This window comes from Lutra lutra, chromosome 9, assembly GCF_902655055.1.
Source record: "Lutra lutra chromosome 9, mLutLut1.2, whole genome shotgun sequence".
NCBI classification, from domain to species: Eukaryota; Metazoa; Chordata; class Mammalia; order Carnivora; family Mustelidae; genus Lutra; species Lutra lutra.
In genome coordinates, this window is record NC_062286.1 from 57,993,218 (window position 1) to 58,015,588 (window position 22,371).

The 22,371-nt window shown below is 46.1% G+C and overlaps 1 protein-coding gene across 2 annotated transcripts in view; it reads left to right on the forward strand.

Moving 5' to 3' along the window:
• SPRED2 (sprouty related EVH1 domain containing 2) overlaps nucleotides 1-22,371 on the forward strand; it is a 118,879-nt gene that overhangs the window by 42,428 nt on the left and 54,080 nt on the right. Inside the window, exon 1 of one of the 2 annotated variants that reach the window (XM_047745005.1) lies at nucleotides 5,568-5,629. The exons of the other annotated variant lie outside the window; for it this stretch is intronic. Coding sequence (XP_047600961.1) covers nucleotides 5,583-5,629 — 47 coding nt within the window. The 5' untranslated portion in view covers nucleotides 5,568-5,582. Of the gene's footprint in view, nucleotides 1-5,567; nucleotides 5,630-22,371 lie in introns of those variants that run through there. 2 annotated transcript variants of the gene reach the window in all.

Sequence of the window (22,371 nt, forward strand, 5' to 3'; positions counted from 1 at the left end):
TCCCCCATGAATCAGAATCAGCTCCTCCAGATGATTAACCAGCAGTGCCTGTGGGTACTGGCTGAATTGGTGGCTTGTGTGGCTACCCAGTCGAGCAGTTCACCTCTAAACCAAAGACAATGGGGGGAAGGTAGGCTAGGAACTAGACTGAGAGAGATCATTTAATTTATAATATATTCTAAATATATAAATTTATGACACTGGACTACATGTTCAGGGTTTGGGTTTTGTTTTGGGTACCAGGAAACAACCAAGAACACAATAAGAGTGTGTGTGTGTTTGGGGGATGAATTGTCTCCCTTTCCCCTGCTCCCCTGTCTTACTGGTAGTCTTTGGATGGGACCAAGGGACTAACTGCCCCATCGGTAACAGACCCTAAGCACATGGTAAGCACCCCAGTGAGGAGATTAGTCATCTCATCAAGGAAACGGTAGAGTTTTTCGTGAAGGTCCTCATTCTTTGGGCTCCAGAAATCACTGGAAAGGGAGTTGCAAGCCTTTGGGCCTTGGCCGGTTTGAGCATGGCCCAGGATAGAGTAGGAACGGAGACCTTAGGTGGGAGGCAGGCATGGGCTGGGCTGGGCAGTCTGCTCACATGGGACCCTGGGTTGGCGTCCCCTTACACTACCCTTGTTTGTCAAGTACTGATAAGTCTCTGTCCCTGACCCTAATGGGGGACCTGTGATCCTTACTTTGAGGGCTCGGATTCAGAGTTCCATAAGCTCTGGATTCACTCGGGTTAAACTTCCGCCCTAAACAAGTATGAAAATAAGGGACTGAACACAGCTCACAGATGAGTCTCTGGCCTGGTTCTTTTTGGCTCCTGTCATGCACCAAACCTGGCATTGTCCTTAAGACACGAACCTCAGTGCTAACTCATGGTGGTTTTTAGCTATTTACTCTCCCTAGTTTTTCCATGTTTAGAAGTTCCCTTTTTACGTAAATGTGTATGTTTAGGTTAAAGTTCACATTTTTTAGTTAACACTCTAAACTATTAAATCTGAACTGGAAAACACGTATTCGATGTTGCATAGGGCTAATTATTTTAATATTTCTGATTTTGTTTGACCAAATGCTGTAGTATGTCTGCTCTGGAATTCATATATACTCAATTACCTAATTTTGCAACATGGGTCCTGTTTACTTCAAAAATAATTTTGAAGCATTTACCTGGTATGTTTTGAAATTTTTGTGTTTTTCACTTAATGTATTGAATATATTTAGCTGTTGTTCTCTGTTCAGTAAGTGGAGACTTGGGTGTGCTTACCATGATTTTGTGTGAAAACTGATGAGGCTTACAAATTATTCGATAGGAAAACTAGAAGCCTCTGAAGGGAGGGAGTTCATATTCCCTTTTCTGCGGTCCCAGTTGTATTCCTGAAGGAGAAAGGAGCTGTGAAGGAGCTGTGGGTACAGCTTACAGAGGAGATTGTTTGGGTAGCCATTTGGAATCTCTGTCTCCAGTGTTGTGTGACACCAAGTGAGGGAACCAGCATCAATTGAGTACCTGCCACTTAAGCCATTCTGCATGAGGTTTTTAGCATGCTGGCCACAAAATCATCCTGTCACAGAGGAAGAGTTCCCCCAGCCGCCCCCTGCCAACCTTGGGGTTTTAGGTCTGCAGGGTATTTGCTGAGTACCTCACAATCCAACTGTTTTTCTGTAACATTAAACCAGCTTCAACTTTAAAAAAAAAAAAAAAAGTAGCTCTTAAAGAACTTTATGCGGGCAATATTTGTTGTGTGAAATGTGGCCAGGAAGACAGGACTCTACGGTGAGGGTTGTGACAGACAGGCTCATGCCTGGGACTCCTGAAACAGTGTTTGTAGACACACAGAATGACCACCGAAGGTCCAAAACCTGAAATGTCCTCCCTGAGACACCCTGAGTGTGTTGCTTGGTCTCTCTTCTTCCGTTGACTGGGAACCATACCGGAAGGATGGAGATCATCTACGTCTGACAAATCCGTGATTACATTCAGACCTTACCAGGTTGGCAGCACCTTTCTGGGTCTTGGGTAATCAGAGGTGACCTTCCATATTGTAAGGGGGAGCTGTGCCCTAAGTGGAGAATGCAGCAAACGAGAAAAGTACAGATGGTCTGGCCCCTCCCCACAGAGATGGGGTGGAGAACAAATGATCTAGCCAACCCAGCTCAGTAAAGCCTGGCTATGGCTGTTGCTCTCATTGGTTCTGAATGGCCTGTGGGGGAAGGGATGTGCCTTGACTAAATTTGGGGGAGATCCTCTAATAGTAGAGGGCACACAAAGTTAATGCCTGCGCTTTTGTTTTTTCTTTTAGATTTTATTTATTTGACAGAGATCACAAGTAAGCAGAGAGGCAGAGAGGCGGCGGGGCGGGGGGGGGGGGAAGCAGGCTCCCTGCTGAGCAGAGAGCCCGATGCGGGGCTCGATCCCAGGACCCTGGGGTCATGACCTGAGCCGAAGACAGAGGCTTAACCCACTGAGCCACCCAGGCGCCCCGCCTGTGCTTTTTCTGATACTATATCAACTCCCTCTTGGCCTCACTCTCTCCTATAGGAGGATCAGTTGCCAATTGCTGGAAAAATCAACATTGCCTGAATGTTTAGGAAGCTATTTGGGATTTCCAGTGTTTTTCTTCCTCTTCAGGAATAATAAAGCAGGCTCACATTTCAGGGTTGGAGGTGGTCATGGCCCATCTCTTCTGCTCCCTACCTCATTCTCCTGCTTTGCTCCAAAAGAACTTCTGGGCTCGCAAGCCTTTTCCCTGAAGAGGTCATCATTTCAAGGGAACTGAGATCTCATTTAAAGTTTCTAGGTAAGAAAATCCAAGGCTCTTGTCTTTCTTTGGCTTTCCAGTGGCAGTTGTTAGGCAATGAAGTATTGATCCCACCCTCTCAGCTCTATCCACCTCTGTGTCCAATGGAATAAGACGAAAAGAAGGCAGTGCTGGCTCTCCTGTTTACCCTCCTTCTTTCATGCCCCCCACGGTGCTGACAGCGGCCAGGGAGGTGGTGAGGTTTCTGCCACGGCGCTAGCTGGGCCACCTGTGAAGCCACTGCCAAAGTCAACATGTGCAGCCTTTGTGTCTGGCCAGTAGGGTTCATAATGGTGGTTAATGGAAGTTCCTGTTCAGATGCCCTCAAGCTCGTTGTGTAATTCTGTCTCTAGAGCTCCTGTGCATCTTCTCTTATGTAAAAGCATGATCTTCACAGAGCTTTAAAAATTTCTCTTAACTGGTCACTTGGCAAGGTCCTTGGAGGCTCCTGTGAGTGGCCATTAAAGGAGAGAGCAGGGGGCGCCTGGGTGGCTCAGTGGGTTAAGCCGCTGCCTTCGGCTCAGGTCATGATCCCGGGTCCTGGGTTCGAGCCCCATATCGGGCTTTCTGCTCAGCAGGGAGCCTGCTTCCTCCTCTCTCTCTGCCTGCCTCTCTGCTTACTTGTGATTTCTCTCTGTCAAATAAATAAATAAAATCTCTAAAAAAAAAAAAAGGAGAGAGCAGTAGTCCTAGTGGCCGTTCAGTAGAAATTTGTTGTAGTCCTCGTGTGGACCAGCTTTTGTTCTGGAAAGGTGGGAAGGGAGGGCACACAAGTGACTAAGCTGTGAACTCCGAGCCCTGGGACTGTTGGTCTCAGTCAGAGGTGGAGGAGAGGCAGATAAGTAAATAACCATACTATAAATCAGAATCAGAGAGCTCTGTGGAGGGGGGCCTGTGAATGGGTCACTTTGGATGGAAGCCGAGGAGGGGATTAGAGAAGGCACGTGCTCTGATGAGCACCAGCTGACTATGGAAGTGTTGAATCACTACATTGTACACCTGAAACGAATATTACACTGCATTTAACTTACTGAAATTTGAATAAAAACAAACGAAAAAAGAAGCTGGAAGCTTGTTTCAAAGTCTTCTTTGAGGGGAGAGACAAATTTCTGTGAGGGTGAAGAGAGGTGAAAAGGGTTCTTTGTAGGAGCGGTCGTGTCCTCTGCCTTCAGGGTTGCGTCTCAAGACCTACAGAAGGGCCTCCCCGAGTTGTGCAGCCTGAGGGCCTTGCACTTTCCCTTAACCCAAGGGCCCCACCTTGCTTGGATTAACGCTCAGCCATTGCTGTCCCGAAATTCTTAATGTTTGCCTTTTTGCTTTGGCAGTGGGCCCTGCGAATCATGTAGTCAGCCCTGCGTGTGGAGGTGGGGCTAGGTAAAGGTGGCTTGGGCCTAGAAGCAATAAGGAGCTGAGCAAGGTGTGGCGACAGGGTTGTAGAGGAGAACCAGGGAGGCTGGCGATCTGTGGAGGGAGGCCGACCACACGGAGCTGGGACAGACGTGGCAGATACCAGCAGCCCCAGTTCACACGTCTGGTGGAGATGGGCCGCCTTCAGGCCCTGGGACCAACAGCCGAGAGGGTTCTAGGAGATGGCGAGGCTTTTAGCTGGGCTGCAGAGTCTGCTCGCCAGCAGGAAGGCAGAGAAAGTATTCCCCAGGCCAGTGGCAGCGAGGCAGATGTTTTGCAGGAGTGGGGGTGAGGCCCTTTCCAGAAAGACCCGGAAATCTCTGGTGGGACAGCTTGTGGAAACACGCACCACAGCTGCTGAGCTGAGCAAATGACCTACAGATCAGGGTTTGTGTCAGTATCAAGAGCTTCACTAGAACAAATATTCATCCAAAAATAAACTTCCCGCTCTTCCTGTTTTTATAACTTGCCTATTTCCTCCGAGTTTGAGGCCGGTCTCCAGCTCCGTGGGTTATTAATCTTCAGAGGATCAAGACCTCTATAGAAGTATTTCCTGTACATGTTTATCTACCCAGCCCTAAATTATTTTCTCCAAATGATAAGAGAACTTTTCCATACTGGTGTGTCAGACTTTTCCTTGGAGAGATTTCAGTGAGGCAGCACGGCGAGTAAGGCCAGTCCCGAAGGGTCGAGCCCAGCACACGGGAACACAGGCAGGGGTGCCCAGGGACCGGCCGTGGGTGTCTGTAGATGCCCTCAATCAGCTCACCTCCCTCCGGATGACCAATAGCTAGCTCCTTTCTGGCCAGAGCCAGAAGCCATCAGGAGATGAAATGATTGCCACAGAGGGCCCGATTGGAGGGTGTTTTAAGCACCCAGCTGAATATCCACAGGGGGATAATAGTTCCAGGAACGCTTCTAACCCCTTTGAAGAATTTAAAACACCCCTCATTGGTCCCTAATTTGTTCTTAAAACATCTTCCAGCTTTACCCTTTGAAAAACAAGGGGATGAGAGTATATTTGGTGCTCATGACTATGCACAAAGAAGAAGAGAAAAGCCATATTGACGCTGGGCCAAGTTCAGACCCGGCAGACAAACAGACAGGCTTGGGTATGTAGGTGTGAGCATTACCGCTCGCCTGCTCAGGAAGTCCACCTGCCTCTGGGAGACGATCTTTGGACTTCTACCTTTCTGTGCTTACAAATGCCAGGCCAGCACCCAGGTGAGTATTTTTTTTTTTTTTTTTTTAAATGTAGCCTTCTTGTGTGACTTGCAGAGAGGCTGTGGAGATCAGGCTGCGTGGGTGGTGGCTTGCGCCGCCGCGGAACTTGGAGGGAAGCCAGCTTTCTCCTGAGGCCTTCCAAGGTGGGGCAGGGATGTCCTATTTTGCACTGAGCTCCGCCCATCCCTCTTGGCGATCCAGGTGACTGAACTGGGAATTTCTGTGCTGTGCCAGACCACAGCCTGCTGCTCTCGACCCACGCTGCCCCAACACCATAGCCCCTGGCCACCCGGGCTGTGGTGCCCTCTGAATGAGGCTGGTGTGAACAGAGTGGAAAGTGAAACACTGGGTTTTGAAGACTTATACTATTACTGCTACGAAGAATACGAAATAATTTCTCACTAGTAAATCATTTTGATTACTTGTGGAAACAAGAATATTTTAGATATATTGGATTATGTCAACTATATTCTAATTAGTTTTGCCTGTTTATTACTTTTTTAATGTGACTACTAGAAAAATCATAATTGCATAGGGAGCTCGCATTACATTTCTATAGGTCAGTGCTGCTGCTCATCTGTGTGGTGAGATCAGCTGCCAGTTGTGGCTTTGAAGGCAGGGCGTTCCCAGAGGCGGGGAGGGGAGGGGAGGCCCCTCTCCCTGGTGGCCTGGCTAAGGGGAGACCCAGGCCTCACCAGAGACTTTCTAGGGCAGTGGGTGGGACAGCCTTTGTCTAAGCAAAGAGTTAATAACTTCATAAGCAGCAGCAGGGATTTTTAAAAATCCTTTCAAAAGCACCCCTCCTGGCTTCATTTTTTTTGTTTGTTTCTTAGCCTGCTTTGCAGACCAGTCTCCTTCATGGAAGCTTCCTCTCCCTGCTGCCCTCCTCCCCCTCCAATTCAGAACTCCCCTTGTCGGCATGGGACCTACAGGGATGGTGTTGTCCATTGGATCTTACTGTTTTGTTTTATGCTCTTGTTTAGATAGTTCATCTGTCCCCAGGTCAGGCTCCAGTAGCTGTCACCCCAGGAATGACCCAGTTAGGCTGGAGAAGCTACTATTTCAGACCGGTCCACCTTTGGAGTGGTGGGCGTGAAGCTTAGGAAAGTCCTGCTCTGACAAGGACCTCGGTACAGAATCACAGCCAACCTCCTAATGTCGGGGTGGCATTTCAGGATAAGGGTGGGTGGGAATCCCACTGGTACTTGGAAGCCCAGAATAATTCCCTGTTGCAGGGAGGAGTTCCATGTTGACTTCAGAAGGCCAGGAAGCTGTTGGATTGTACAGTTACCATTTGCCAAAGACTCTTACATGATGAAATGTCTCTGCTTGGACACCTGTGCCCAGGGACGGGGTTTCTGTCCTCAGCCATCCCAGCAGCCCTACACCAAGGGGCTCCATAGTCTTGACAAATTTTGTCCACACTTCTGTTATAGAATACCAAGCTTTTGCTGGAATAATCAAGATGAGAACCAGCATTTCTTAAGTGCCCATTCTGTACAATGTGCTTTAGTACATGTGCAGTTAATTGGCTTCACAGACTCTAGTATACCCCAAAGTAGGAGCCATTGTGTCTCTTTTTGCAGATGGAGAATCTGAGTTTAGAAAACTGAGACAAGTTCCTTGAGATCTCCTAGCTAGAAATCGATGAGGCAGGGAGTACAGCTTGGTTTGTGTGACTCCAGAGCTGAGGGCATTACATAGGACATCACTCTGCACTGCCCAGACCAGCCCATGAGCGTGTTGTTCCATTCTGCGCATGCATTTGTTTATCGACGTGTCTGCTGGTGCAGGCTGGGACACGACGTCAGGGAGGGTTTGATTCTGGGTTGTTGCAAAAACTAAGCTTAAAGTCGAGGAGTACTGTTGAGTATCTCAGCTTTGCTAGGAGGACACCCTCTCACATGGCTTTTAAAATGCTGTGTGCTGGGGCGCCTGGGTGGCCTAGTCGGTTGGGCATCTGCCTTCGGCTTGGGTCATGGACCCAGGGTCCTGGGATCGAGCCCCACATCTGACTCCCTGCTCAGTGGGGAGTCAGCTGCTGCTTCTGCCCCTCCCCCCACTCATACTCGCTCTGTCTTTGTCTCTCTGTCTCTCAAATAAATAAAATTAAAAAAAAAAAAAAAAAAAAAAGGCTGTGTCCTGCAGAACCTTTTCCCCACATGGCTTTTGCCTCCAGTGGAGGGTCCCAGGCTGCCTCGAAAGATGTTCCGTTGGCCTCTCCAAGGTGCCTTGTAGCTTTATATTAGTGCAGAAAGGGCAGCCCCACGGCTGACTGGCTAGTTTGGTGATGTTTGGAAATAAGCGGAGGGGTTAAGAGCTATATGCCCTGGAATGAGGATCTTCTCTTCATCTACCTCTCAGTGGCTTTGTGGGTTGGGCTCTTTGCTCTCTGGGTGACAGTCTCCTCAATTGTAAAATTGGGATACTCAGCACCCATCTAAGATAACCACTGTGCAAATTAAAGAGCGCACACAAAGGCATAGTTACTTGGCACATCAGGTAAATGTCAGTTAACATTTCATGACGATATGTTCATTAATGCCATTTAATGCTGCATGATGGATTAGAGTGCTATACAAAATGTACCAGAAGGTATGATCATGTGGCCCAAGTTTTTTGTTGTTCTAAGGCAAACACATTAAATTTATACCTTTGTGTCTGAATATGTACCTTTGTACTTGAGTGTTGTGTCTTTCAAAGCTGTGACCTCACTTCAGGAAGCAGCGTGCATATCTTGATCTCCCAACCATTGGCTTGAAACATTTTCAGAAGCCTTTCCTTTTTGGAAGTGTCAGATGAAAAAAGATGATTTTATTAAGTATTTAAATTGTGAAAGTAGGGGCACCTGTGTGGCTCAGTTGGTTAAGCCTCTGCCTTTGGCTCAGGTCATGATCCCAGGGTCCTGGGATGGAGCCTGAATCAGGCTCCCAGCTCAGCAGGGAGTCTCCTTCTCCCTCTGCCTCTGCCCCTCCCCTTGCTTATTATGCACGCACACACACTTTCTCTCTCTCTTTCCAGTAAATAAAATCTCTTCAAAAAATTAAACTATGAAAGTAAATTTTAAGTGTGGAAATGGCCTTAAGTTCATTAGAGCTCAGTTTGATTAAGAATTCGTGAATAAGCTTTGGTGATAGGTCTGCTATAGGTTAAAAAATGGTGTTTTAACTAAAAAATAAGGGTTGGGTTTGTTTTGTTTTACATTGTAGTGGTTGGCTCATTTATTAGAAGACTAGCCTTAAAGGCAGCCCCCAGAAGAAGGGTTCCAGGGAGCTCTTGACTTGGGACAGCAACTTTGGAACACTAGTAGAGGCTGCAGAGCAGAAGTCTTAAAGGCAGGGGTTTGGGGTGAGTAAATTCATCTTTACACCTAGTGTAGTAAGTAACCCCTGCTGCTGAGTTGGCATTTGGGGCTTGTGTAGCTGGTAATGGGGCCAGAAGCAGAAGGTTCCCTGCATCCAAGGAGTTGAAGCCAAAACCTGGCTTTGGATGTTGACTTGCCTTCCACGTCTGTTTACCCTTTTCGATACACAGAAGTCAAATCTGAGAGTGTCAGCCTGTGTCAAGGGAAGGCCTTCAGGTGGCATGGGAGACCTTCCTCTTTCTTGTATTACCGTGGATGGCTGAGTGGCTAGAAAGCACCACTGAACTGGCACTCACTGGAGGTGGAGGAAAATGCATGTCCCCATGGAAAATGATGGAAGAAAGTTCACAAGTTTCGTCTCTTGAGGCTCATGATGACTAATAGGTTCATCCAGAAGGGCTGGGCCCCCAAGCAGCCTTTGGATTATTTTCTACAGGTGGAAATTAGAGGTGCCATGTTCAGTATATCTGGAAGTTTATCCTCGCTCTGGAAAGAGCATAGGGCTTTAGAATGTGGCTGGTCGGACTCCAGTGCTGCTTTCAATGGCTGGGTTGCCTCTGGTGTCATAACTAGAATTGCCTAGACTTCATTTCCCTCATCTGGAAAATCAGAACCCGGTTCCACTTCAGGATTGTTGGGAGAAAGGGTCCTAAGAGTTGCACATATGAAGAGCCTAAACAGATGCAGACCTTCCACCTCCCCTTGGCCTTGGACAGTGACACTAGAATTAACCCCATTGCCATGCAGAAGCCCCTGGTCGCACATCAGATATGCCGTCTACTGCGGGGAAATGTCCTCAGTCCTCTGTGAGGTAAGGCTTGTACTCTTGAGAGGAAAATGGCCGGTTCTTCTTGCTTCCTTTCAACTTTGAATAAGGCCAGCTGTTTAGCAGTCAGCAGCTCTGACAGACAAAGCTGCCTAAGACCCTTCTGCCTCTTAAAACAAAAGCTTTTCTGGAGCTAACAGAGGCTAGCCTCAGCAAGAGGCACACTGACTGGCACTTAGTGCTCAGGTGAGTAAAAAGAAACACCCAACGGAATGCTCTTTATGAACTTGATACTAATTACAGATCATTTCCTGTTTGGATTTAAAGAAGGCCCGCCTTCAGGTTTTAATCTGTTTGCCAAGTCCCTAGTTTTTATTGTGGTCCTAGTGTCATCCTTGATCACACAGATCATTCAGGGAAGCTTGGCCTGGATCCCTGACTTGGGGGTCCCAGTGAGACTGAGCTCTAGGCCAGCGGGGTCACAGGTAGGCTTCAGCAGAGTGTGTGGTGGCCGCTGACCTCTCACATTTAACCCCTGACTTTCCTTGAACCATCCCATTAGGTTCCCAGAGCTCTGATTCTCAGTTCCCATTAGAATTACCTGAGGAACTCTGAAAAAAAAAAAATCCGGAAATACGGGCTGTGTCCCAAACAATCAAATTAGGGACCAATATTTTTTAAGAAATGAAACAAACTCCCAGGTGATTCCAGTGTGCAGCCAAGTTTGAGAAGCAGTGCTTCTTTAGGTGATGGGATGAAAAGCCTTCTGCTACAGTTCCCTCCTGAGTTGACTTACTTTGGCAGGGTCACAAACTCTCTCCTCTATGGATCACCTGGGGCCAGGGTGTCCCCTCTAGGGGCTGAACTGCCTGTTGCAGTCAGTAGTGAGGAGGTCTCCGTGGCATATAGCTATTCTAACAACCTATTTTCTTAGGAAATATCTTCCACGAAGGTAAAAGAATAGTGGAGGGGATCCCATGCCCTCTTCACCCAGCAGTCATTCCTATTTCCTTTGCCTCCCTACACACACTTTTGGGGGAGGTGAGAGGTAGGCTGGAGGATTTTAAAGCAAATTCCAGACATCATTTCATCCATAAATACCTTCATGTGCATCTCTAAGAGATTAAGGACTTTAAAAAAAAAAAACAGTCACAGTACCATTATCATATCTAAGAAAATGAACAGTAATTCTTTAATCTCATGTAATAGCAAATCCGTGTTCAGTTTTCTCCCAGTTTGTCAACAAAAGTGCACTTATACATTTGGTTTCTTCCAATTAGGGTCCAAACGAGCATAATTCATTTTTAACAGTTTGACTTGCACCCTGGGGTAATTAAACCGTCATTGTGTGCGAGCACAGGTAATGATGCATCCGCAGGTCTGAGAAAAGCTGTAAATGGCATTTGGCTCACCAGGTGTTTATGGGGTGGTCTCTCTTTGCCCCTTATCTTCCTTAGCCCTTCTGGTGAGACCTTGACCTGCCGTGGAAGAAGTACTCATTGAGGCCCCAGTCACAACCACTTTTGTGTGGCTCTGCTTCTGCCTGAAGGCATAGCCCCTTTGGTAAGCTTAGAATAGAACCTCAGGCTGCTTGTAGAGTATGAGTCAACTCTGTGGACGGTTTTGAATTTCCTGCTCCTTTGCTGAAGCGTGACTGGGAAGAGCTGAAACTGCCTCTTGGGGGTCCTCCCGGGCTCTGCTGAGAGGTCCTGCTGTGCTGGTTCTCTGGTACTTCACCTGGGACTTGTGCCCTGATGCAGGGACCGGCCAACAGCTCAGCCCTGCCTCCTTAGGGTGCAGATGGGTTCTGCGAGTCTTCCCCTACAGCTGGACCTCTGGGTTCAGGTCCATAGGGGAAGGGAGGGTTACTTTCTGGGCTCTGAGGATGGAAAGCCCCCTCACCCGCTGGCGCTGCATTGGTACAGTATGTCCCTTCTAAGAGCTAGAATGCTGTTAGGATTTCTTAGAGGGGTAGATAACTGGATGTCCCCAGGGATGAATGGGTGACAAGTCTTTAGGGGGAGTGAGCAGGAGAAGATAAGGATAGAGAATGGGCAGTCTAAATAAGTGAACTCTGGCTCCCTGCGCAAATCTCTGTGTGCCTACCCCATATGCGTCATATCAAATCAGAATCTCCTATTTCTGGAACCATATTTTTTGCTTTAGAAAGGCTTTGTCTTGACTTCAGATGGATTTTCAGTTGGAAGGTTTTTATTCCTTCTTTCTCTGTACCATGATCCGGTTAGTCACAGAGCAGTAAACAAGCATCTTAATATATAAAGGCAACTCTGATCTCTGAAGTTGTTTGTCACAGGATTGTTTTCAATAGCAAAAGGTTCAGAAAAACCTCAGTGTCCATTAATAAGGGACTAGTTAAATCACAGTATATCTTTTTTTTCTACTATTCCTTTCATTTTATTTATTTAAATTTTTAAAATTATTTTTATTAACATATAATGTATTGTTTGACCCAGGGGTACAGGTTTGTGAATCGTCAGACTTACACAATTCACTGCACTTACCATTGCACATACCCTCCCCAGTGTCCATAACCCAGCAATCCTATACCTACTTCCCAACCCCCAGCAATCCTCAGTTTGTTTTTCGAGATTAAGAGCCTCCTATGGTTTGTCTCCCTCCCGATCCCATCTTGTTTCGTTTTTTTCTCTCCCTACCTCCCACGACTCCCTGCCCCGCCTCTCAAATTCCTCATATCAGACAGATCATATGAGAATTGTCTTTCTCTGATTGACTTATTTTGCTCAGCATAATACCCTCTAGTTCCATCCACATCATTGCAAATGGCAAGATTTCGTTTCTTTTGATGGCTTTATAGTATTCCATTGTGTATATATTTTACATCTTCTTTATCCATTCATCTGTTGATGGACATCTAGGTTCTTTCCATAGTTTGGCTACTGTGGACATTGCTGCTATAAACATTTGGGTGCACGTGCCCCTTCGGATCACTGCGTTTGTATCTTTAGGGTAAATAACCAACAGTAGTCGATTGCTAGGTCGTAGGGTAGCTCTATTTTGAACTTTCTGAGGAACCTCCAAGCTGCTTTCCAGAGTGGCTGCACCAGCTTGCATTCCCACCAACGCTGTAGGAGGGTTTGCCTTTCTCTGCATCCTCGCCAGCATCTGTCATTTCCTGACTTGTTAATTTTAGCCATTCTGACTGGTGTGAGGTGGTATCTCATTGTGGTTTTGATTTGTATTTCCCCAATCCCGAGTGATGTTGAGCACTTTTTCATGTGTCTGTTGGCCATCTGGATGTCTTCTTTGCAGAAATGTCTATTCATGTCTTCTACCCATTTCTTTAAATATATATTATATATATATATATATAATATATATTATGTAATATATATAAATATATATGTCACTATATATATAAATATATATAATAAGTCACTATATATATATGTGTATATATATATATTGTTTATTTATTTGACAGAGATCACAAGTAGGCGGAGAGGCAGGCAGAGAGAGATGAGGAAGCAGGCTCCCTGCTGGCTCAATCCCAGGGCCCTGGGATCATGACCTGAGCCGAAAGCAGAGGCTTTAACCCACTGAGCCACCCAGGCACCCCAAATCACAGTATATTTTTATGGTGGAGTATTGTACAGATGTAAAAAGGGAATGAATTAGTTCTGTGTTTCTGTATGGAAAGATTCTGAGGAGATAAAAAGCAAGCTCCAGAGCATGTGAACAATATATATATATATATATTTTTAAAGATTTTATTTATTTATTTGACAGAGAGAGATCACAAGTAGACGGAGAGGCAGGCAGAGAGAGAGGGAAGCAGGCTCCCCACTGAGCAGAGAGCCCGATGCGGGACTCGATCCCAGGACCCTGAGATCATGACCTGAGCCGAAGGCAGCGGCTTAACCCACTGAGCCACCCAGGCGCCCCTGAACAATATATTTGTATAAACCCTAGAAGGATACACAGAAGACTTTTAAAAGATGGTTACTGTTGGTTTATTGGGTGGGAGAAGGACCAGGGCAGGTGGGATGTGGCAGGAGTATACTTTTTTTTTTAAGATTTTATTTATTTGAGAGGGAGAAAGAAAGAATGAGAACAAGCATGGGGGAGGGGCAGAGAAGAGGGAGAAGCAGCCCCTGCCCTTCTGCTGAGCAAGGAGCCCGACACAGGGCTCCATCCCAGGACCCAGGATCATGACCTACACCATGGCAGGTGCTTAACCAACTGAGCCACCCAGGTGCCCCAAGGGAGTATACCTTTTTATATTTCGATTTATGATCATGAATATGTTACCTAGGCAGAACAATTAAATTTATATCCTGCAGATAAGTTGATGGCTTATCATGCCCCAGATAATCTTAGAGGAGCTTCTGACCACTCCTTAGCTGGTGTGTTCAGAAATGGATCAGTGAGCCTATGACCAGCCCATGGAATGTGTGCCGTATCTTTCCCATGATGCCCTGCTCAACAGCAGATGATAAATATTTGCTTCTTTTCTGAAGCCCATGGGCTTTACCCCTTCCTCACCCTGAACTAGAAACTGAGCTGACAACCGAAGTTTAACCAGAAAGGATAGGGAAGGTCAGCTGCTATGTACTCCAGTGCAGTTGGTTGCCCTCTTACGGGGAGGAGAAGGTGTTGTAGGAGAAGCTGTGGGCCCGGGTTAGGGGGATTGGCATGGCTTCCGTTCCCATTTCTTTTCTGTCCATGCAGTCTTTTGTTTCTCCCTTGGCATCCCGTGTGCCATATTGATTGTGTGTTTGTATTTATTTCCAGCTTCTACGGAGTGGTAGCAAAATCTCTTCCAGCTGAACTAGTCCCACCCTGGTAGCTAGGAATGTTCTGAGGTTAAACTTGCTCTGCACTTTTGGCACGTTCTTAATATTAGGGACATTTCCTCTAGGGCTCACAGGAAACAAACAAATGGAATGTATGGAACAGTTTTCTCCCTCTTGGGTGGAGAAAGAGGGGCAGAGAGAATCTTTGGGGGAGCCTTGAAGCAAAGAACATGGTTGGAGTGAACTTTGTTTAAAAGTATTCTGAAGGGGCGCCTGGGTGGCTCAGTTGTTTAAGGGTCTGCCTTCGACTCAGGTAATGATCCCAGGGTCCTGGGGTCGAGTTCCGCATGGGGCTCCTTGCTCGGCAGGGAGCCTGCTTCTCTCTCTCCCTCTGCCTGCCACTCTGCATGATTGTGTTCTCTCTCTCTCTCTCTGTCAAATAAGTAAATAAAATCTTTTAAAAAAAAAAGTATTCTGAAAAACGAAATTCAAGGACACTGAGGACCTATTCTTGGCTCTGCCACAAATGTACCTTCTATATTTTATTCCAGTTCGTGCATCCAGGGCTTGCTCTTTGGTTTTGTGCCTATAAACTAAGTGGGACCTCCATCCATTGTCCATTCTCCTCACTATTCTGTTTTAGCTATCTGGTAACTAATTTTAATAAAACTTGAAGGCCGTCCTGTTAAATGGCAACTAAATGAAGAGAGTGAATAAGCTCTCCTTGGTCCCTTTTCTTCCTTGAATGAATACTACAGTGAGTACTGTTCTAGGAGTGAGTACTCAGAAGGTTGAGGTTTAATCAGGGATTTATTATGTCACGCACAGGTCTTGTCTTCTTTCGAGTAGAGCTGTACACATAATGAACCCGCATGTGGTCATAATCACCCTTGGCAGCTCTGCAGGAAACCAGCATACAGTCTTCCCCCTCTTCCTCCAGTCCTTCGAAGGAACACTATATTTGTGAGAGAACACCAAATGAAGTAGTTGACTAGTATTCCTGGTGTGTGTTGAAAGGTGAGTGGGTACTTCATCTTTAAATGCCAAGGTCCTATCAAGGGTAGCGACAGACCAGGAGAGGCACATGGACAGTCAGTCCCCAAGTCTTGACCAATTCTAGGGTGCATGTGTTCATCGAGAAGAGCCTCTTCTCTCCTTGAACATACGCAGGCTCTGGGTTCTGTTCTCTTGTTCAGTTGGAAGGCTAACTATGCATATATGAACTTCACTTGCCTTAACTACCACAGAGGGCCAGGTTCTTCTCTTGGTGAGGCACTTTGGATTCTCCCCTTTCCTCTCTCAGGAAGTTTTATTATGACTGCTGTTAGGGATTCCTGAGAGGGGAAGATGCTTTGAAAGGTGGGGCCAAAGTCAATGATCTGTAAGCCTATCTGATCACTTTGCACTCTGATGGCCAGCAAGCCCTAACTCAGATTCATTGGCCCATTTTTTTAATGCGCTAAGAACTAAAATGCTTATGGCAAAGTCAGAAACCATTTCCAGAGTAATCAGGAGCATTGGCTGCTCTTCTGGTGATATATTTAGCCTGGCACCTGAGAATTGTAGTGCAAGTAAATATTCTGGACACCATCATCTACTTTTCTTGTTCTGGAATCATTTCTGACTGCCTTTCAGAAACCAAAAGTTAACAATGTGACAGAATTGAGGGGTGATTTTGGTTTTTTGCTAGGTAGGTAACGTAGACACAGTCAAAAGTCACAAGCCCAGTTCTGGATCCTAGAGCTAAATTTGAACAAAAAATTTAGCCGCTGGCCTTAGTTTCCTCATAGGTCAAGTGTGATTAGTCTAGAACTAGAACTCTCTAAGGTTTGCTTTAGCATTCTAGGCTGCTCTTCTAGTTCTTTAGTTAATATCTGATTCATAAGATGTGAAATCCATAAATTATTTATTTGCCCCCTCCCCTGGGGTGCTGAATAAAAGAACTAAAAAAAATCTTATTAAGCCTTATACACAATATCTTTTGTTTTTATCAGAAATGAATAAATAGAAAAATAAGTAAATGTTTCCCAGTCGTTTTTGTAATGGAATTCAGACAGTGACAAATACATTAAATTAGTAAACATGCTTCACATATCTGTAGATGCCTCTAATGCTCTTACTTTCTACCACCTGGATGTCATTTCAGGTGAATGTTTTCCTTTGCATTTTCTAAGTATTCTAGGATGAACTTAACACGTTTTGTAATGAAGAAGAAAACACATTACAAACCTTTGCTAGTACCTTTCTGTCACTTCCTCCTTCCGTCTGACTTTTATCTCCACCCCCTATTTAAGCCAATAAAGGTTAATCTGTTTCTTAAATGAAATGAAAGAAACTCTGGTCTACCAGGGGCTTATTACCATTTGTTAGACATTGAGCTACAAAAATGAAAATAACCATCTTTTTTTGAGAGTCTCAAGTCCAATGGCAAAGGGGACATGCAAGTCACAACAAAATGCCGTCATCATGGCACTGATTGCCATGAAGACAGAAGAGAATGTACTAGCCTCCATTTCCTGCCTCTGGTCTCTGGGATAAAAGTTCTGTGAGGGGCGCCTGGGTGGCTCAGTTGGTTAAGCGACTGCCTTCAGCTCGGGTCATGATCCTGGAGTCCCGGGATCGAGTCCCGCATCAGGCTCCCAGCTCCACGGGGAGTCTGCTTCTCCCTCTGACCTTCTCCTCGCTCATGCTCTCTCTCACTGTCTCTCTCTCTCTCAAATAAATAAATAAAATGTTTAAAAAAAAAAAAGTTCTGTGAAATTGCGAGGCTCAATGCTTACATGTGATACGGCCACAGTCAGTGTTGACATTAGCTGCTATTGTTGACCAATGTTGTTTGTAAGGAAAAGACAGTTCTAGCTTTGGGGTGAGAGCCACATCCTTTTAAACTGGTGTGTTCATTTAGGCTGGCCGCTTGGATCCAGGGTCAGAACTTACCTTGCCCCCCCACCCCCCGCTGCCTGTCTGTTGGTCTTGATCCACCAGCATTGCCAGCTTTCTTTCCACTCCTTTCTCTTCTCTCTGCCCACTTGTATTAGTAGGCGATTTTCTCCTGTAGCTCTTATCAATCCATGCCTTGTAGAATTCTTGGAGTTTCAGGGATGCCTGAGTGTCTCAGTCGGTTAAGCGTCTGCCTTCTGTTCATGTCACGATCCCAGAGTTCTGGGATCCAGCCCCACATTGGACTCCCTGCTTAGTGGGGGGGAGTCTGCTTCTACCTCTGCCCCTCCCCTTGCTTATGCACGCACACGCTCGCTTGCGTGTTCTCTCTCTCAGAGTAAATAAAATCTTTTAAAAAAAGAATTCTAGGGGTGCTTGGGTGGCTCAATGGGTTAAGCCGCTGCCTTCGGCTCAGGTCATGATCTCAGGGTCCTGGGATCGAGTCCCACATCAGGCTCTCTGCTCAGCAGGGAGCCTGCTTCCCTCTCTCTCTCTCTCTCTCTGCCTACCTCTCCATCTACTTGTGATCTCTCTCTGTCAAATAAATAAATAAAATCTTTAAAAAAAAAAAGAATTCTAGAGGTTCAAAGATTGGACTAGTTTAAGCCCTATATGTTCCAGACAAGGGAATTGAGACACCAAGAAAAGTGACCCAAAAGCATGTAACAGTGGTAAAGTCCAGCTCAAGCTGTTGCCTCCCGACAGAATGAATTTGTAGGATTTCTGACTCCAGCATTGTGTGCTGTTTACATAGGTGAACAATTGAAGAGCATTGTTGAGAGTTCTCAGAAGAGATTTCTATTTCCACAACTGAATATCTGTATAGCCAGCTGACAGAAGTGGCTTCCATGGGAAAGGTTTGCTTAGCTAGGAAGCTACCATTATCTTGGATAAGTTCATTGTGATCAGCGTTATGGTAAGTGGTAGATTTAAGACTTCCTAGAATTATACAGCCTTTAAGCATCTTCAGGTCTCATTCTGTCCTGAAGTTAAGGAAACAACCAAGTGGGCTGGCTAAGCTGATGGCAGATTTGGGTCCAGCACACTCCATCTGTGTCATGATCCTTATGGTGCGACTGTGTCTTGAAGAATGAGCTAGCCGGCCTTAAGCATCTTTCAAACACAGACCTCACTGTTCCGCATGGCAGATTTAAATACACTCACTGGGGCGCCTGGGTGGCTCAGTGGGTTAAAGCCTCTGCCTTCAGCTCAGGTCATGATCTCAGGGTCCTGGGATTGAGTCCTGCATCGGGCTCTCTGCTCTGTGGGGAGCCTGCTTCCTCCTCTCTCTCTCTCTGCCTGCCTCTCTGCCTACTTGTGATTTCTGTCTGTCCAATAAATAAATTAAAAAATCTAAAAAAAAAAAGGGGGGGAAAGAAAGTCATTTAAAAATAAATAAATAAATAAATAAATAAATACACTCACTGGTTACCCATTGGGCACTCCCCATATTCCCTTTCCAGGTCTTGAGGCACTCCCATCCATTGAACTTAAAATTCCACGCCCAGATGTAGGCTTGGTTTCTCTCTGTAGTCCATGTCTCTGAGGCCAGGCCCTCTTGCCCTGTTTGCTCTCCAGGCTTGAGGGTTAACATAGTCTTTGAATGGATGCCTGGCCTCCGGCATGGCCATATCCACAGAACCCTGAATGTTCTTACCTCTTCTTGCTGAGCAAGCCCTTGCCTCCTTTCCTGATTTCCCAGAGTGACTTTCCCATGTTTCTGATATAGTTTGGATTCCTTCTTCCACTTGTATCTGTCCTGTCCTGTTTGTGTAACATCTTACGCTGGAGAAAATCAGGCTCTCTGGACTAGTAGTTCAGCCCCTTGTTTTTTTTGTTTTTTTTTTTTTTAAGATTTTTATTTATTTATTTGACAGATCACAAGTAGGCAGAGGCAGGCAGAGAGAGAGAGGAGGAAGCAGGCTCCCCACTGAGCAGAGAGCCCGATGTGGGGCTCGATCCCAGGACCCTGGGATCATGACCTGAGCCAAAGGCAGAGGCTTTAACCCCCTGAGCTACCCAGGTGCCCCCAGCCCCTTGTTTTTACTCGATACAGACCAGGCACAAAATTTGTGGGTGTGTTGGTTTAACCATAGGGAATGCCCCACACCAAGTGGGCACTGGGTGAATGTCCATTCCCTTAACCTTTCCTTAAAGAAATCTTGCCAAATCCACCAGCCTAGGCCTGAAAGGTCCTCATATCATAGCGTTTATTATCTTTTATTTAAAAAAAAAAAATCTGGGGTGCCTGGGTAGCTCAGTTAGTTAAGCATCCAACTCTTGATTTTGGCTCAGGTGGTGATCTCAGAGTTAACAGCAGTGGGCTCCGTGCTTAGCGGGGAGTCTGCTTAAGATTTTCTCTCTCTCCCTCTGTCCCCACCCCTGGCCTCCACTCTTGCACGTACATGTGTGCACACTCTTTTTCTCTCTCTCTCAAAAAAGAAAAAAATCAGCTAAGTGTAATAGCTCACGTGCATGTAATCAGTGCAGGTCTTTCTGGCTCTGACCAAGCTGAACATCCCCAAAATAACTGTGAGCTTTGGAAAGTGCCTTATTTTACCCCGTGCCAGCCAGTTACACTTTACAGAACATGGCTGAAAACTGGCTTGGTCTCAAGTGCAACTTGTCATTTTGTGTACGTCTCTGAAATCCTGCTCCCAGTAGGTAACTGTAGAAATCATCTGCCTCCCCCTTCTGTTTCTTTTTTTTTTTTTTTAAGACTTTATTTATTTATTTGACAGACAGAGATTACAAGTAGGCAGAGAGGCAGGCAGAGAGAGAGAGAGAGGAAGCAGGCTCCCTGCTGAGCAGAGAGCCCGATGCGGGGCTCGATCCCAGGACCCTGGGATCATGACCTGAGCCGAAGGCAGAGGCTTTAACCCGCTGAGCCACCCAGGCGCCCCCCGCTTCTGTTTCTTGAACAGGCCTAGCCCTTAGCATCCGTATTGGCATTTAACACATGCAATTTTCTATTGGATAGACCTTGCAAAAGTGTTGATATTTGCCAGTAAGGCAGCAAGTGGCCACCAGAAAGGCTGTGTATCTAAGTCCACCTTAAGATTTAATCTCTATCCAAACAGCTGGCTAGGACTTTTTTTTTTTTAATAAGAGAGCTAACTGAAGGCAGTTAGAATGGTTCCTTTTGTTCAAATTTCCTCTCCCAGAGACCAGTCCCAGGACTCCCTTCACCTGCATTATCCATTAATGCAATGGGTTCATTTTTCCCCCAAATAAACAAGCTTTCTTGCCAAAGAAAACAGGCAGCGCGATTGGATGCAGGGACGTGCCTTGGGACCTGCATCTGAGACATGTTCTTCATTTTTCTGCGGTGCCCTCAGTCTCTACTAGACTCTTGTCCGCAGTGATGATGTTACAGCAGCCCTGGTTTCCAAAGGCCCCTCAAGTTGTAGTAATACCGCCCATGGCTGTCCAGCCCTCTTGAAAGCATCCTTCATTTCTGTTTGCTCGGTTTCCTGAATGCCTCTTCCAGATCATCTTTCACCTCTTGCTTCAAGCTCTGGGGACACATGTGGTTTCGACATAATGCACAGATGTGACTGGGGCGGGGGGAGGCATGGCTGTGGGCTCACGCACATCACACACACATCTGAAATAGGGAGGTCTTCCTCTATGAGTGGGCTGGTCAGGAAGAGTGGAGGTGGAAAGGCCGGCCATGAGAGACAGAGCACTGTGGTGTGTTGGGCGGTGTATGGAAAGCGTGAGCTCCAGCGCTCGCGGGCCAAGTCACCGTTAAGAACACCCGTGTGTTTGGTTTCTAAATTGAGACATTAAATAGAATAAAGGACCAACGACCGAAACTTCTTGAGGGGAAAGACCCGATTCTTTAGCCACTAAATGGTTGATCACCAGGGGTTGGCAAACTTTTTCTTTTAAGGTCTAGTTAGTAAATATTTTTGGCTCTGGGGATCATGGGGTTTCTGTCACAACTGCTCAGCTTTGCCTTTGTGGCCATAAAGCAGCCCCGGACGATACATAAACAGACCAGCGTTTTGTGGAGGGCCAGAATTTGCCCACCCCTGCCAACCTGAATTTGTAAGACTTAGAAAGATCTTCACCATTGTCGTTGGCATAAATTAATGAGCGCTCTGTATGTGGCCAGGCCCCACACTACTAAGCACGTGTTAGGAGTGATCCCATTTATCCCATTCAGAACAATTCTGTGAAGTTATTAATATTATACCCATTTTACTGATAAAGGAGCAGAGGCTTAGAGAAGAAGAGCCAGGCTGGATTTTGAACCAAGACTGCTTGACTTCCAGTTTCATGCTCTTTTACCGCTGCACAGTACAGCCTGTAGATTACATCATCAATATCCACATTTGCTTTTAGAGCTCGACATTAGCCAGTATTTGGACTTTAGCCTCTCCCCATGCCCCTTAAAAAGCCCAAGACATGCAAACAAATTATTGTTAAAAACTCTTACACAGATTAATACGTGGCAGAAATTTAAAACGAGTCCATAAACAAGTTGTAATAAATGAAAGCAATATTCTGCTTCTTAAATACCCAAGGAGTGTGGGAGCTGAGTATATAAAGGCCCGGGGCTCTCAGGCCAGAGGCATCCAGGCCGGCTCCCAGGTTCCTAGAGCTAGTGCTCCGAAAATGTGGAGGTAGAGCTGGGCCTGGAGCAAGCTACTATTCTTGGGATGGCTTCACCCAGGGCCGTTTGATACAAAACTGGCTCTGGCATGAGCTGTTAACCTCCCCCTACCCTCCCGACACACACATACACTATACAGGCTCCTCAGTTGCCCCCGATGGTGTGCTGGTCTGAGGTGGTCAGGGGAGACTGGATAGCACGTGCCTCAAGTTGCTTGCTGAGCAGTGGTGGTCATTTCTTTTCTACCTAGTAGAAATGTTCATTAAAGACGGCGGAAATCAGGTTTGGATGCCTTTTGTTGTTACAGTAAGTAAGGTGTGTTCTGAAGGAAGCTAAAGAGTAAAGATCAGGGGGAAAATTCATATCCCTCCTACATCAGTGTTTCCCAAAATGCTTTCTTCGGCTTGTAGGGATGGTAATGGGGGAGGGGGTTCCTGTGGTCAGATAAACTTATGAAATGCAAGACTAAACAAACAG